A 17885-nucleotide genomic window follows, 5' to 3' on the forward strand; every position below is an offset into this window, starting at 1 on the left:
AATTTATTCGCCACAAAGCTCTGGGTTATTCAAATATTTGATATGGTTACTTATGTAAGGTAGTATTCTTTGTTGTGTTGCATAAGCAGGCGACTGTTTGTAGCCAAATTATCCATTAAGAGATGAAACATTAGGTGAGGGTTCGTTTCTGCGGCCTCAGGCTGACCAAAATCTCGCTTATATAATACAACAGAGAAGTGTATCAGCGCGTGTCATTGCGTGTTTATCTTTTTTGGGTATGGATCTATGAGACTAGTTTGAATGCGGCTCGTTGGTCCACAGACTCTGACATTCTCACATCATTAATTGTTAAAATGTCACCATCTCTACAAACTTAATAACGATGTCACTATTTCGTCACCCTTACTGACAGTGCCACTGTTTCTGCGGTCTTTTTGACAACATCATTGTTGATCTGCTGCATAGTAATTAAATTTCTCTTTCATCTCAGTCTGCTTTATTTTATAATGGTCCACATCAGGTTGGTTGACATGATGGGGTTGTTAAACAACAGGAGCAATTCAGCAGTTTCCTTCAAGGTCATTGTATTGCCCTTAACATTGGCACAGCCTTTAATAATGTATATTGCACTTAGGCTGAGCCATGTATAGTTATGTATGATCCCCGCTGAATGAAAAATGCTCTGGTGTCACTCCCAGGAGGCTGCAGGTTTGAGTTCCTTCACGGGGCCTAAAAGGATTCAGCAAACCATTCTTGTCAAAACACTTGCACCTCCAAATTTGTTTTTAATTCAATTTGTAATTGATTCTTGGAGAGGCTCCTTTGGATAAATACTGCTCTACTAGCTGTTAATAGCTGTCACAGGTTCTTTTATTTTACTTATTATTTTGACACTTGATTGTTACCGAACAAAGTTGCTTCATTCACATTCAGCTTTTCGTAAAGAGATTAACTGCTTCCATACTTCCAAGGAACATTATGTTTTAATTAACTAACATGAAGCTGTCACCTAAATACATTTCATATCAACAAAATGGTTATTTAATTGGATATGTCATTTGGGGCAATAGTTGTGTTATTTTTATACTCATTGTGCGCCCAAACTATCTTATAGTGATTCCTCTGTTGTTAATAATTCTAGCGCTTTTCTTATTTAGATATTCATTCCATCAAAAAAACATTATGTTTCAACATCTTTCTCTTGTAGCTTGCTTGTAAAATTAAGCCATTTCAAGAAGACAGGGCTGATTTGAGTATATTTTACATTCCACACAGATTTGATGCCATGGATATCCATGACAGTGATTTTACAGAAGTAAATGCAATCAGATCAGAGACAAATGAGAAGACACACTGAGAGCAATTGTAGTGTCTCAGTGCACATGGTTTTCAGAACTGTAGTAACTCCATTTCAATCTATTCTGAATAAATCTATAACTGACCGTTCATGAAAATGGGAAGTCCTCTATTAAAGCCATTTGACAAAGTGGATGCTTGCCTGGATTAATTAATGCCACGGGGCTGTTGCTTAAGAATACTGATGAATCGAGCTTAATGTTGGCTCAATGCTTGAGGCCAAACCAAAGCTAGATTTTATGTTTGAATTGCTACAATTTATCACCACCAGCCCACTGAAATGTCTCTTTTTGAATGCTCTCAAACAGGCACTCATGTTTTTTCTAAAGCGACATGAGGTGCAGCAGCACAGTGGTAGAGTGGTTAGCGCTGCTGCTCTGAAATAAGAAGGTTGCGTGTTCCGTTCCTGGGCCTGGAGCCTTTCTGTCAGGAGTTTGCATGTTCTCCCCATGCCTGTGTGTTTTCTCTGAATACTCCGGTTTCCTCCCACCGTCCAAAGACTTCATGTGGGACTCAGGTCCTCAGGTCTGAGTGTGAGTGGTTGTTGGTCTCCGTCTGTCTCTGTGTGTTGGCCCTGCAATGGACCGGCGACCTGTCCAGGGTGACCCCACCCTCACCCAGTGTGAGTGGATTGGCTCCACCCCCCACGACCTGGAAACGGAGAAGTGGTAGAAGATGGATGGATGGATGAATGAATAAAAATTACTAAAAGTGGCGTTTTTTTTTTTGTGCATGTGTGTGGCAGCTCTGCTGGAGTTAATAGCATCCAAAATATTCTTTTATTCCTCTGTAAGCGCTGTCAGATTACATGTGGCCTTCATAGTGTGTTTCCTCCCTGGGTGCTTGTGTGACTTCCTCTGAGCGGAGAACTAATCTGCTGGTCGTGAATCACCATGCTGCCTGCTCCCTGGCACCGTTTCACACTAATATCTAGTTCAACATAGGTTGGCTGATGGAAAGAGATATGCTAATTCAATACACCCTATTTTACACATCATAAATAAAAGTAACTTCCAAGCTCGGAATTGTGGGAACTTCACGGCCGCTCTGGAAGATAATTCCTCCGATTTTGCAAGCAGCCAACTCAAATATTACTGTAGTATTTCTGCCTCGGATGTAAAGCAGAAAGTGTGACACTCCTCATACACCAAAGATGACTAATCACGTCCAACCTTAATGCTATCTGGCTGGGCCAAACCATATTTTCTGTGTCTCTTATGATGGATGCCAAATTTCTGCTCATCTACTTAATAAATGAAAGCATAAGAAAGAGAGTTGCAGAGAATGATTATTTTGGGGCGCCTTTATAGCATTCCCCTCCGTGCTGCATGTGTGGTGTGATTTGTAGAGAGATTGAAATGAGGCTGGCTGGTCGGGCAGAGACTCGCTCTTGATTTACATGTACTGTTAAATCACGGAGACAGCTGGCTGCCGGCGCTGCCCACCACCCCACCTCAGACTACAAATCTATGTCCGTGCAGGAGCTACTCCAGATTCTCAACCTTATGGCAGCTATAACACACAGCCCAGTGGCGAGCCCTGGCTCCGGCCCTGCTGTTGACAATGGTGGATGCTGCCAGTAGATGATTTCCAGCCCAGGATTGCTCAAGAGGATGTTGGACCAAACCTCAGAAAACGTAGAAAAGATTCTTTACAGAAGAGAGAGAGAGGTTCAAAAGCAGCCATTGTTTGTGTTAGGGTGGATAAATCTCAATGAATAAAAGGACAAAGACCCTCTGCAGCCTATATGGACACTATTCTTTCAGTGTGCGGAGACAATTATTTGTTTGAATGAGCCTGGTGTTTGTATCTTTGTGTGGAAAATGTGTGACTGTTGAGAGCTTACCTCGTCCCCGGAGAGATCTTCAAAGCAAGTTTTTGTATTAAAAACTTGCTGTTGTAAAGTTTATTCATGCCACATTGTGTGGGCATCTGTGAGTTTACAGGGATATTTTTAACACATTGACATTTCATTTATTAAGACTATTTAAAAGAGAAAAAGTCCTTCATACAAAGCCAGAGTGCAAATGAAGTGTTGAGCACACTGTCAGAGCAGGTACACTCGAAAGAATCACAATGTCGCATGAGACAACACTTGAGTAGTTAACAAGTACATCAATGTCAGTGATAATGACTTCTACAAACAAAACAGTTAGGGTGACACAACTCATTAAATTGCAGTTTGGCATACTGTAGAGCACACAACCCATTAACTCCACCGAGTACAGAGCCAAACAAGACAAGATTCGCTTCTCAGTGCTTTTCTTTTCATTCGCATCAGAAAGAAGCTACATTGCTTCTGGAATACAGAAAGAGCAAAGAGGAAGAAAGTCTTCTGGCCAGAGACTTTCAGACTGAATTCATCATGATCAATCCTGCTCGTTTGAATTTCTCTGAAGTGTAGAGTGAGGAACTGTCTTGGCTCTCTCTCTCTATATGTCTCACACACACACACACACACACACACACACACACACATCATCAGTCATCATGATGTCTTCACAAAATTAAGTTACATCTGCACACTTTAACTGGCAATTACTTTACAAGGCAGTCTTATTTCTAAAAGCATAATTGTCATTTTTTAATCATTGCCAGTCATCTCACATAAAAAAAACAATTTGTTTTAATCTAAAATCTAATTCTATTAATGATCAGCATATTAGGATACAATACTTAGTAAATTTCTATGCTAATTAAGTTTTCACTTAGTTTTATTCTAATCTTCATCCGGTTTTCTCTTGATGTAATTCAGGTAGGTGTAATTAATGAAAGCTGTTTCAAGCACATTTCACCTTGTTCTTGATCGTCAAGTCCATGTTTCATTCATTTAGATGCGTTTTCTGATCAAATATTGCACCTGGCAGAGAAATAGGTCATCTATATGGTAGAAATACAGACAGAAAAACTGTTCAACCTCCCAGTGACATTCCCGGTAGTGACGCAAACTTTCATTTCCATGCCAGCAATGCGAACTGAGACTGTCATCACTGTAACAACAAAGCCATCCTTCAACATAATGGATTTGGAAAAAAGCCCTTCTTTACCACATACCATATTGAGATCACTCAGTATTCAGTTTACAAACATAATCACCAGCTGAGCACAATGCACCAAAGGAGGCTAAGAGTTCCCGAGTTCCCGAGCTATTTCCAACACTCATATCCAAACATAGTTTGGATATGGCGTCTCTGCTGCCAAAGGAATCATCCCATCGTTTATCCCAAATGTTATGGCCTCTGACATGGACAATGATCTGTCACATCTAGGCTCATTTCTCATATCTGAGACGTTGCAGCCAACCCTTCTTTAATGCAGGCTTAGTGTCACAGTGGCTTATTACCTTATGTGCTGCGTGGTTGGCATGAAGTACCTGCTGGCAGCCGAACTGAGGCTGTTTGCTCGGGACTTTTCTGTTTTTAATCTTATTACTGCAAAAGGCCTCTTTTCTTGAGGCTACTATATGTTTCCTGAATAATTCCATGTTACCATTGAGTGACAGTGTAATGCATAATAGATTTCATTTACATTGAAGGGAGTTTGCATGAGTACAGCAAATCACACGCAAGGTATTTATATGTAAATCTCTGCTCCGGTTACTGCAGGGTTAAGGTTCTTTAAATGTCTCTTTCTATTCTTGCTGTTGCAGTTGCTTGACATGAGTAATATGTTGTTCAATTACAAGTAGTGTAGCCTTTTGGGAGATGTTCTTATTTGCTCTCTGGGAGACAGTTGGGTAGGAGGATTGATCCCACACTTGAGTGTGTGTTGAAAATCAAATCAAATGTATTTATAGAACGCCAAGTCATAACGGAGTTACTTCAATTCACTTGACATATAGAGCAGGTCTAGACCAAAGTCTTGTAGTCTTATAGAGCCATTTAAAGAGCCAACAAATCCTAAATATGAAGCATTATAGTCGAACATGTGTTAATTGGTGAGCTTCAGAGCTTTTACTTACCACCAAATGAAGTCTTCTTCATACCTATATAACCAATTAGATGCAAGTATACTCTATATATTTTTGTTCAACCCTTCTGCTCTTAGTGAGCACTTAGATCTGCATAGTGTTGTTTAAATGTCACCCAATACATTCTCTTAGCATAGGGGGTTAACCTGACTTGTGCTTGCTTTTTTTTTTTTTTTTTTTTTTTTTTTGGCAGTTGCAGAGGTAAGTCAGATAGGTTGTGTAGTTGTGTTGGGGCTTTTGATTGGATGTAACCTGTGTTTGCAGACTCTGGTGTTCATACACAGCGGAATCCCAAATGCCCCTAATTCTTCTAAGTATCCATTAAACTTAAATTCAGTATATTATTTAGCAAAACCCACCTGCTAAGCTAACGAGGGGAGGGTTGTATCTGTGTATTTAAGAGATAAACAGGAGAGGGATGTTTGTCTTTTCATGTTACTCCCTGCCAGAAAGTTAATAGGATTTCCAAAATGTTGAACCATTCCTTTAAACATTTAAGCTTTGGAATCTACAACCTGAGAGTGAGTGTGTAAGCCTCATAAATCCCTTATTAACCAATAAACATCCCTCTGCTTGAACGAAACACTTCACTAGGGGAAGGTCGTTAATGGAAATTTGGAAATCGTCTGCATAAAATCTCCTCATTTACGCTGCAGATTCATCTCTTCCTCTGTAAATATGTTCCCAGTTTCTGACCTTATCTCTGTCACATCACACTGTCCATCCCCCATCCACTCTGTGTCCATCCGGTTTCATCTTGATTTCTTGCTTTCCTGTCACAATGAAGTTACACAAGCGTGGGCTCCTGGAGAAGTCGCCAGATAGGACGATTGAATTGTCCAAGGTCGTGGGTTAGGGTTAGGCGTCACAGCCAGAGCAACCTCTCCATTTTCTGTATGTTCAGATGTCACCTACACAGCCTGGAAGACCTTTACTGCTCATCAAAGCACGGAGCGCCTGATTGCCTCCTTTTACCTTCACTATTTTATCAGCTTGGCAGCTTAATATATGCCTCCTACTCATTCAACACTGTTTGACAATTTACAGTTTAATAAGCTTATAAATAATCCCCCTTGTGTCTACAGATACAAAGAAGGTTAGCGAATGTCACTACGCGGCCATCAATACTGTGGCAGCTTCAGTGATTGTGGGCAAATGACTCCGGCCTCCCTGCTATCTTGGCTAAACATTTTCCCAGGAGACATCTCTGCGAGTGGGGTCATTCCTGCTCGGAGAGCCAGTGACTCATCCTCATTCTGTTCCCGTCGTCATGGTGGCTGCAGTAAAGCTCAGCACGCCGCCTCCACCTATAAACATGCTGCGGTCCGCCTTCTGTGAACATCAGCTGCTGCCATCCCCCCTTTTCCTCTTCACATCCCTCACTGAGCCGCAACCTGGTCCGTCTTCCACTATCTCTCCCCAGGCCACCACAGCGCTCTTCAGAGGGCACTTTATCTATACCACCCTGGCAGTCTGGCAGTAGATATTATAGCCATTTACAACCAGCTGATGCACCTTTGACCGTCTCACTTCACATTAATAAAGTTGCTCTACTGATCAGCAGCCTCCTGCCGTGTTTCTCTACTGGAGGGTCAAAAACAGCTACTGCATCATCAGAAAGATTGCTCTGCTGACTCCGTTTTCAGTTTACAGATGGTTGCAGTGCTATAAACAACTCTGCTGTCAAGCACCGGCTCTATGATTTGTAGTTATCATCTGATGGGTCCACATGGGAAGACTTGTGTCATTCCTGTTGCTGTTGTGAAGTGCTGTGAAATGTTTTTATTCCGTCGTCTGTTAAAATAGTTTCAAAAAAGGAAAACAACAGGAAACCGAAGAATCAAGCGTTTAATTTTATTTTACAACACTTGTAGTTTCGTCTTACTAACTCAATCCATCCATCAGATATCTATACACCTTATCCCAGCTGACATAAGGTGAGAGTGGGGTCAACTCTAGAAAAGTTAGCAGGCATATAAACAAACAGAGACAACAGCCTTTAATGCTCACACTCACGCCTTTGGGCATTTTAGAGTTGCCTAGACGTGCATGTCTTTGGGCTGTAGGAGTGAGCTGGAGGGAGAGAGGAAGCAAACTCCACACAGGAAGGGCCCGGGGTTTGAACCATCGCACCACTGTGTTACACACGCTGACGGTGTGAAGTTACTGGAAAGGCAGATATCAGTGGGATTGTGATAATTTACCTTTTACTTTTCTTAAAATGTAAATTCTATGTCTCTGTTGGGCCAAAATTATAATGAGTATTTTTCTTTCTCACTGAATGAACTAAAATTAATAAACAAATAAATAAATAAATGAATACTGCAACAGTAAGAGGAATAATATGACATGAATAATTTGCACGTTTCGCTTCTTTTGGACAAGATTCATCAGACGCTGAGGTCATTCAGTTCGCTCATCAAACATCTCACGCAGAGTGGATGTCAGATAACATAAACTCCTGAAGTCTGCGCAGCAATAAAGCAGCTTGGATCCATCCAGGGTTGGACAACAGTTGCTGAGTGATGTGGTTTCTCTGATTATTAATAAGCAGCAGCTGTAGTGCGGCGGAGCATCTGGCCAGTGCGTGTTTGTTCACAAAATGAACATGGCCGAATTAATCAGTCCGCTTTGGATGATGCCCTGTGTCACTGTGTTTTCAGCCGGAGACAAAGAGTGAACTCATTCATTCCACAAACTGCAACCAATTCTCACGGTGCCTGGTCTATTTATACTGTGATACCATTATATGTTATAATTAATTTGAGAGTGAGTTATTTAAATATTCAACACAGGGGTATTTTAACGAAAGTCAATAAAACACCCATTTTACTTTTGTCATTAAATCCGCCACATAAATTACACGCTCCCGGGTGGCGGACACATCACCACTAATTGTGGTCCTTTGGTGAGTAAGATTGCTCCAATGAGAGTTCAAATCAGTTTTTAACAAGGATTGGTTAAAAGAAAAGCAACAGACTGAATTACTGTTCCTCCATTGATTCCTGTCATGGTGCGAGTGAGTTTAATTCTCACTTCTCACCTTTTGTTTAAAGAGAAGAAAGAAAAAGTACAAACAAATGGGGAAAAAAAAGAGAAATGCCCTTTTTATTGTTTATGAACAGGAGTGCAGCAGAAATAAAGGACATAGAGGTTGATGTGCTGTCCAATGATCACTGACCTTTTAGGCCTGTCCTGGCCTTTAACAGCAACCTGAAGAAAATGTTTGTGTCTTGAGGTGATAGATTTTATTCACCAGCTGTCAGTTTATGCAACATACAGTCCTCATTTTGTGAAATGAGGTTAAATGAGAGCCGTGGGACTCTCCATAAAGTCTCACTGCAGCCTTTAAATGGAACAAACAGAGTGTAAATCTCCTGATGGAGGGGCGACTATAGGCTCGATTCAAATCAGACAATTTTAGAGTCAAATCTGTAACGGACCAATCCATCAAATCCTCTCACAGTGGCAGCAGAAACAGGATTACCAATTAAACTATTTCATCACATAAGGTCTTTGATTTCTGACAAACACAAGGAGAGACAACCTTTCTAGCTGGGAAACATCGATTTGGGAAACTGCTAGTTAACGCAGCAGGAGTCAGTGAACACCCTCTCAGCCATATTCCACCATAACATCCAGCTCTGCATAATGAGCTATTTTAACAAGAGAAATTAGGTGTTGTTGAAGAAAAATCACATTTCTATTAGTGAAAGCAGGGGTCTCATCTGTCTGTGCTCTTTTTCCATCTCCTTGTTTTTGCTTTTCCAGCCAGGGAGGTTTGTATGATGCAGATAATTTATTTCCGTTAATCTTACTGATGCTGAACATGCTCTTACACTGGGATGCAGTGATAGATCACCCTTTTTGAGTGGCAAATGTAGTTGTCAGCATAATATTTGCTGACATATTTAAATGACAGCAGGGTTATTAGATAGAGGCCCATTCATGGTGTAAGCATGTTTAATTAGATTGTCCTCCAATCCTAAAGAAAGTAGTTCAGAGGCCTGACACAAAGTGCTTTCTCACCACCTACTGTAAATTCACGCATGCACATTAGCTCAATCTTCACATCATTTGAGAGCCGGTACAAATTCAAAACGGCAACATTTCATCCTAAAACAGCATCCTGCCCTCCACAGAATGATGTATGATGTATGATGCTGTATATCGTGGAAATAGTTTTCTTCGTCCTTTTCCCACCACGTAAAAAAGACAATTAGCAGCTTCTCCAGAGCCAGTCCAGTTTGCCTTTCTGTTCAAACTGAGGGCTCAGATCTACACGTCCTTATAGAGCACACATGCATAGTGGATTAAAACTAAGCTGCTAGCTGCGATGCAAACTGATAAAATGGATCTGTTGTGTCTCATTCCGTGGTTTGTGTTCCTGTCGCTGCTGGGAGCCCCTGTGAGGCGCTTCCTTTGGTGGCTGTGTGTTTTTTAAAACTTATTTGTTGCCGGCAGCTCCTCAGAGTGGTGTAACTGCAGTGTGTCTACTTTAACAGCTGGGCAGGTGGCAGTTCTGTCCATAGTGTTAGCGCTCTGAAAAATGTTGGAGCGGGGGCAAAATTTGGCAGGTTCACCCAGGTTTGGTGAGGTGGCGGCAATAGATAAAAGCATCCGCTCGTCCTTTGACCTGGGTCTGAATGCTCATTGTGCCTTTTTCCATTGATGACCAAAGCCTGATGTTAGCAGGTCCTGGCAGGTATTTTGACCAGTGGAAAGTGGGGCTCTCGTTAAACAGTTATCTTCTCCCAAACCGGTATTTAACCATTTTCTGGCCAGTGATGCTCAGTGACTGAAATTCCTGTATCACACAGTATCAGTTGGTTTGTCCAGTATTCATTGGAAGGGACATCCCAATCCCTGGTGAGGCTTCAGCCAATCTGTCAGGGCCTAACGGCGAGGCACCCTGAGCCAACAATGAATGAGTAGTCATACCTGTGCAGCTTTAGTCGCTGGTTTTGGCATCGCTTCCCTCATTATAAGGAAGAATAAAATGTCCCACAAGGAAGAGCTACCGACACTACCAGGAAACAGGAAACAATAGAAATCCTCCTGCATTAAAACTGCATATATCACACCGGTTCAGTTGAATTCAGTGCACCTCCGACTGTATTTTAAATAAGAATCTGACACATTTTGGGTCGAATTTTGTTTTCTGTGGGCAGTTTGTTGGACACGAAGCGAGGTTGCAGCAACAATCGTGGAGAGAGAAAAGAATTGCTCTCCTCTTTCTCTTCACATTTGCCTGCCCTCACCATCTGCTTCATTATTAATGCTTGTGGTGGCTTTCTTTGACGGCGGTTCCTTCAGCCTTCGGCTAGATACCGTTTTAAGACAGTCCATCAAAATGAGTGACAGGTGTTGTGGAGCTAACTTGACCAACTGCAAAGAGGAGGGGAGGTGTCACTGTGCCTGCTGCCACATGGCTAAACTTTCTGCTCTAACAATGAACCAAGATAAACAGAGCATTGAATACCTCTTTCTGTTCAATGTATTTTCTCTTTATATTCTTTCTACACTCTTTTTATATTGTGTATTCTCTTTTAAGTCCAAGTGAATGTTTATGAAAAAAAATGAAACCACAGTCGCATCCATTTCAAAAGCATATTATATGGAGCCTCTTCAGCCCTTCGGGGATGTCGACTGGCACCTGTACATGCAACCGAAAGAGTCGGAAACTGTTTAAATCTTTTATAGGTCACCAGTACCTGATAGAAATCTGACAAAACTGCTTGGGTTTAAATTAAAATTGTCAAGTGTCTGCTATCGGATTTAAATATTGAAGCAGCTCTTCATAATTCACACTTGGCGGTCTGCATTTCTGAGCCCTCGGAGCCACCTGCTCTAATCTCCAACACCTGGGTCCCCAGTTGAGTCGTGTGAAAGTTGCTGGCAGTCCAGCAGAGTGACCTGATTATTACAGAGATCATACTCTATCTTCGAGTCTCAGGCTTGATCCTCCGTCGAGTTCACACTTCACAGTTGTTGTTAATCCCCACTGAACTGTGTACAAGGAAGATAATGAAACCTTCCCTGCCCTGTGAAGAGCAACTCTGCTTTGAGATATCCTCTCATAAAATGCACACATGGATGTCTAAGGGGGTAAATGTGAGGAACACTCTTCTAATTAAACTGGCGGTGATTTGGGGATTGAGTGTGCTGAAGAAGAATAGATAAATTGCGGGAGTGTTTTGACGCAGGAATAGATAATTGCAGCTCTTAAAGGATGTTAATTGTGGCACAGAGCTCACATGCACATCCTGGGAGAGCCGAGGCATGTACAGTATGTTTATTTAGATTCAACTGAGTCTCCACAGAAAGAACGTGGTGACCTTTCTTTGTTTTTGCACGTGTGAACTGCATCTACATTTCAAATTTAAACATCCATCATCACATGTACAGAGCTTCGAGTTAGAGCATCAGCAGCAAGGCAGGCTTTCCTCAGTGCCATCCGAAAAAAATCTCTTACGTTTTTAGAAAGTGGTTATTCGAGGCAAATGTACGTTATACTCCAGATAAGAGAATCACTATTCATTGAGCATTATTTTTTATAGATTGTTATACATGCCATCCATGAAAAATACGTTTGTTTCATTGCTCCTTTGCCATTCGAGACTGCCGAAGGTCAAGCTGAGAATTGAATGCCGCCGTTCGTCTTGCTTGTTAGGTGCAAGCCACTTTGTCAGCATTAATGTGTTAAGTGTCGAGGCGCATCCAAAGGCCTTCTCAGTTTATTATCATCGGAGACTGCAGTGCAAAACAACAAAAAATCAAAACAAAACCATGGTCATTCGGATGAATGCAACATTCATTCAGGATCTGGCAGTGTGGGAAGGGTGATGTAGAATGTGGTGGGAGGGTGCGGTGAGATTGGTTTGGGACAATGCCTAAAGGAAAACATGCAGCATCTGGAGATGATGATCATCATTTTGTTCTTAAAATCATGTACAAATAGAGAACAATAGATATGAACCCTGGTTCTGTGTTAAAATGGGATTACAGTATAGATACAAATACTGATAAAGATGTTTTATGTCTTTATAAAATTGTTGAGATGAGACATATTGTGGTGAATGTAATCAATACAGTGGAGTCCTACTTTTCTGCTAATGTTTGATTTAACAAACGAAAAAGCATCAACACTGTGAATAGAGTAAAATCTTTTGCAATGAGCCGAAATAAACTCATGATCACGTCTTCAACCATCTGGTTTTGGTGTGTAACTGTCGATCTGGATTGCTTGTGACAACAGACCCGTCATGTAAAGTTGTAAAGCTGTTTTATACAGTTTGACACATCGCAGCAAGAAGGACTCAGGTTTGAATCTCAGCAGCAGTCATCTTAATCTCCAGCTGTTTCCCGGAGAGCCTTCTTTCTCCTCACCCGGCCAAAATGCGTGCAGGTCACGTGAACTCGAAAACAGAGTGACCTTAAAGAGAGTGTTCGTGTTTCTTCATTAGCTCTGCAGCTGACCAGCCCGCCGGCCGCTGCACCGTGTTTCTTTGCCTTCCTTACACTGCATGCTGGGATAGACCTAAGCCCTCCTTTGACCCTGTATGGGAGTCTGTTCACACAGATTTACCTTGCAGTTATCCCACAACCATCCCTTTCTTAAGTTAAACCCTGTGCTTTTGGTTGAGACATTTTCTGTATTGAAGGAAAGATGAGCTATTGTCATTCACACAAGATAGGATGGCCTTGTGGGGTGTCTGAGAGTCTCCACAATGTCTTTGCTGAATTCACTGAATTCAGCACCTTCAGTGCAACTCTAAACGATGAATGTTTTCCTTTCATTGCTGTTAAAACAATACAGTCCAGTGCTATATTACAGAGTCTAAATTGCTGATGTAACTTTAGCAGCCAACAACAGTAAGAAATAATGCTGGCTACAGCATTTTTAATGCGAACGCCTGGTTTGTGCAACTGAAAGTTGTTACTTTCCTCTAGCCGTACCTCGCAGAGATGAAAATATTGGACCACATTCTGCACTCTCAGGCTTTTAACAAACATGGACAGCTTTAAATTATGCAAGCAGGCGGTGGTGAAGGGAGATTATGCAAAGGAAGTAGCCCAGCTACAAGAGAAGGAACCTGTTGTAAAAATGTACTTTTATTTTACTGCACTTGTATCAGATTTTTATTAGTTTTTTGCTCTATTATATTCTACTAGCAAAACTTCTCTTATCCATAATTACACACACAGAATGTCACTGCACGCCTGAGGAGGATATTAGAACAAGTTTGCTTATTTGACAATCATTTATCCACCAGCGCAGTTGGGTTTTCTGTCCTGTGGTTCCAGCACCACAGTCATAATGCTTAGCTGTTATCGAACTCTTTGTAAGCGAACAGAGAATTTATTCACGTTCCTGCTCTGAATGAGAAGCCTGGTTTGTGATGATGAGCTCACTCACAATGAATGACATTGCGAAGGCACCACTTCAGTAATTAAGCAGTCTCTAATTGAAGATTGAACCGAGCAGGGGAAAAAAATAAAAATAAAAATCGTGGTCTATTTTCTTTTTCAACCCAGGTTAATTAAAGGACATTTGCTGAATCTTGATTAGAAAGTGAAATATAATCAATTGGTCCAATGACTTGAAATAATGTCATGAAAAATCTCTTTAACAGCAAGTGAAAGAGCAGGGAAGCCTTTATCTTGTACACAATACTTTATCAAAGAATCACATATAAAAACACACTTCTTTCAGGAGAAAGCTTTAACCGTTGTTTCCATTCCCGTTGCTTTGATTCTCTCATCGGCTGCTCCCTCTGACTTCGTCATGTTAAAGCCTTCGGCTAGTACAAACGTTCGAGCAACAGAAATACACACCACAGCACACAGACCTTTAAGTTTAACATCATAATGCAACACACACAATTCAAAAATATATCCTCTAATCTTGCAGTAGTTGCCTTTTTTCTTGTACAATTAGAAAAAATACACAGTTAACTGGATTCACGTGGGGGGGTGGGGGGGGGGGGGGGATGCTGTAACAGTCACAGATGATAGTGTATTTTGCACCATGGTAGCTTTGGATACAGCACTGCTCTATCCTCGCTGTGTCCTGTATGCCATTAAGCATCAGTAGAGGTCATGATCTCGTCTGTGTCCATGAGTGTTAATATGCCCTAAAGGTGTGGAGCATTGTGCCCTGCCAGCATCCTGAGGGGCATTTATATTCATCTTGACATATCCAGGATTCACCTCACCATGCTGTCATGTGTGCTCACACGTCGTCACCTCGGGGAGGGGCGTCTGCTCCTGTATGACCACTTGAGGTGGGGTGGGGGCAGGGCGAGCGTGGGCCACCGAGTTCTTCTGCATCTCAACCCCGAAGGCGGGAGGAGCATTCTGCAGCTGTCTCCGGTACTGCACAAAGCTGCAGGTCTTTAGGATTATGGCCAGCACGTTCTTTCCTATCAGGATCCCGGACACCCTGGCGTCCCTGTACAGAATCATGTTCCCGCCGCGGATGAAGAGCGTGATAATGTTGATGGTCACCAGGCTCAGGATTGGGTAGAGCAGCATCTTGTGGGGAACGATGTTGATGCCCTGCATGCTGATCTCGCTCAAGGACACGCAGGGCAGCACCAGCAGAAGGATGTAGCAGTAGAAGAACATCAGACCTTCCGCCCACAGGGGGAGCCCCTTCTTCTGAGGCTCCCACAAGTTGGCTTGGATGTCCAGTATGTCCAGCAGGTCCACCACCACCCAGAAGAGACGGTTGCGTATCTCCTCGCGCTTCTTAAAGGCGCGTACGTACTCCATGTGGTCGATGGCAACCAGCACCACAAACAGCACCGGAATGCAAATGGACAGCAGCAAGGTGAGCGCCTTCCTTGCCAGAGCGTCCAAGCTCTTCCGGTCGGCCTTGTAGTTTTGATACACAAAGTAGACCTTGATCTCCAGAACAAAGATGTAGAGGAACCAGAGAATCATGGCATAGCCACGCTTAGCGGAACGCACCTCAGCACCCACCCACACCGCCACGTAGCGCAAGACGATGAGGAAGCAGATGTCTCCCACCATTACCATGATGCAGATGCCGATCTTGCGCGGCCCCTGGTTCTGCTCCACCAGGTATGCATCAATCAGTGCCATGCTGCTCATGATCAGGATGGTGGACAGGCACACGTGGGGCTTGTTGGTGGGAGGTGGGGGTACCATCCTTGCCTGGCTGAGAGGAGGAGGAGTGTTGTTGAAGAGGGGGGAGTGGGGGTGAAAAGGGTCCTCAGTTTGTCCAGTGAGGAGGCAGATCAGATAGTGCTGCTAGACAGCAGTGTTCCTCTCCATTGCTTTTACCTTGGCAAGAGTCCAGGATGCATTAATAGGATTCACACAGATCACTTCAATCAATCTCCGCTTGTGCCCAAGCCACCTGCCGGGTAGACAGTACCCCTTATTTAGTAAATTATGTCCACTGGCAAATGGTCAGCAAACATACAGGTTCACTTATGTAAAAATTAATAAATCTCAGTATGTGTCTGCCTTTATACCCTCATAATCATCCATAAAAGATAACAGCTTAATCAACTAGTGACAATTTATTTTATTAAGAGAGAGGGGGCGGAAAAAAAAAAAAAAAGCTGCTGCAATGTGCAATCGTTAGATTCACTCTCAGCACCGTTGTTTTCATACAAGCTTAAGCCTGAGAGATAAAAATCCAGCTGAATACTCACTTGTGTCCCTCTTTGTACTTTATCCTAATGACTGGCAGCGAGCGATCATCCATGAGACTGCACTGGGAGATCACAAAGCCCATCTGTAATCCACAGGAGGAGAGACGAGAAAACGCACAGGATCCTCTCCTTCTCTGACAGGCGTAAATCCACCAGTCATGGATATGTTTTCTTATTTCTTTTCAGCTTTCTATTCTTTCTTTTTTTTTCAAGCAAAAGAGAAATCCCAAAATATTGCTGTCATAATCCATTTACCGCTGAGATCGAATCAGGAGGAAGTATTTCAATGGGCACAAAGACGGCTCTCAATTTTTTGCAATTAAAAATAGGGGTTATTTTGTGTTGTGCTCAGATTTCAGGATTCACACCCCCAACTCCAAAAAAGATTTTTAAAAAAGTGGTAAAGTTAGCAGAAAATCTCTGCAGTAAGTCACGTTTAAAAGAAATTTTCCTGTCTAGAAGTTTTCCTCTCGAGCATCCACCGTCCTCGGACAAATAAAATGAGACGTTTAGTGGCTGTTTTCCTCTTTCAGCCTGTAAGTTTAAAAAAGAAAAAAGCACGGCTGAGATGAATCTTTTAAATGCAGCCTGCGTCTGTCTGTGTCTGTCCTTCCCCTCTCTGCTGTGTGCATTTGTTTTTTCCCATGTTGTGTTTCTGCTTGTGTGTGTGTGTGTGTGTGTGTGCGCGCAGGTTTCAGCTGTCTCCACGCTTCGTTGTCGCTGTAAAATGTTGCCCCTCCTGGCGAGATCCTGGCTGCTGTGCCGTTTTCTGTCTCTCTTGCTCAAGCAGCCTTTGCCAGGGACACCAAGATCAACAGCGCCAGTGGATTCCCCTGTCTCCACTCAGCATGCTCTGCCAGCACCACCAGCGCTGTGATCCTCCACCGCCGCCAGCCTCTCTCTGCCCACCCGCCCCCCTCTCTACGAAGTCAGAGGTGCTCCTCTGGTGTGTTCTGACACACTCTTGGGATTTTTCCTCTCTCTCTCTTTCTCTCTCTCTCTCTCTCTCTCGCAGCCAACCTCCTCTTCCTTCTCCCTCTTCTGCTCAAGTAAAGGCACTTGCTGTGTGGAGGTGACGCTCAGCAGACCACAGCTGCAGAGAGAGGGAGAGAGAAAAGAGAGAGAGAGAGAGAGAACACTTTTCCAGGGGGTGGAGAGAGGCGGGGAGGGGAGGGAAGACGACCCAGCCTTTTGCAGCTTAGCTGAATGCACAACTTCTCTCTCTCTCGCCGTTTTTCTTTCACCCCCCCCACACACACACCCTTTTCTTTTTACAGTGTTGTCTTGTGCTGATATCCTATTTTCTTGGGCTGTTTCTTTTTTGGTCCCCAGGGAAGAAAAAAAAAAAAAAAGCCCTGGTTTCCTTCTTCTTCTTTGAGAAGCCCATTAAGACGGCATGCGTTCTCTCCTCTCCATCGAGTTTCGAGATGTGCAGTTGAAAAGTGATCCGCTGAGAAGAAGGGGGGGGGGGGGTGGGGGGATGAGAGAAGGTGCTTTCCACAATGGGATGTAGAAAACCAGCTTCCCACCAGGCTGTGTGTCTGCAGTCTGGGGAGATTGGGGGGGGGGGCAGGCGAAGGGGTGTGAGGCAAGCAATGGCTGCTCCTGAGACAGAGTCTTTCTATTGATCTACTGACAGAGCGGTGAATCAGGAGACAGAGATGAGGCCAGAGAACCAAAAGGGCTGAGGGGTAAGGGGAGATCGGGATGTACCGATGTGGTGGGGAGAGCAAATGAGAAAGAGGAGGGGGAGTTAAAAAAACAAGCTGGTGAATGACATGATGAGGAAAAAAAAAGTGTGTAGGAGACTTGTGTGGAGGGACTAAATGTCAAGGGAACATTTTTATCCTCTCAGATGTAATAATACTCAGTCCAGGCAGGAGAGGGCTGGCTGGTTCGCTATGCCATGC

The 17885-nt window shown here is 43.0% G+C and overlaps 1 protein-coding gene across 1 annotated transcript; it reads right to left on the reverse strand.

Annotated features, from left to right (window-relative positions):
* Positions 1-14414: 14414 nt before the first annotated feature.
* Positions 14415-15463, reverse strand: LOC115055687 (transmembrane protein 121). The gene has a single exon (XM_029521660.1). It carries the CDS (start codon positions 15461-15463, stop codon positions 14513-14515), a length of 951 nt encoding a protein of 316 aa, XP_029377520.1. The 3' UTR covers positions 14415-14512.
* Between the last annotated feature and the right edge of the window lie 2422 nt (positions 15464-17885).

This window comes from Echeneis naucrates, chromosome 15 (assembly GCF_900963305.1).
Source record: "Echeneis naucrates chromosome 15, fEcheNa1.1, whole genome shotgun sequence".
In the NCBI taxonomy this organism is placed as follows: domain Eukaryota; kingdom Metazoa; phylum Chordata; class Actinopteri; order Carangiformes; family Echeneidae; genus Echeneis; species Echeneis naucrates.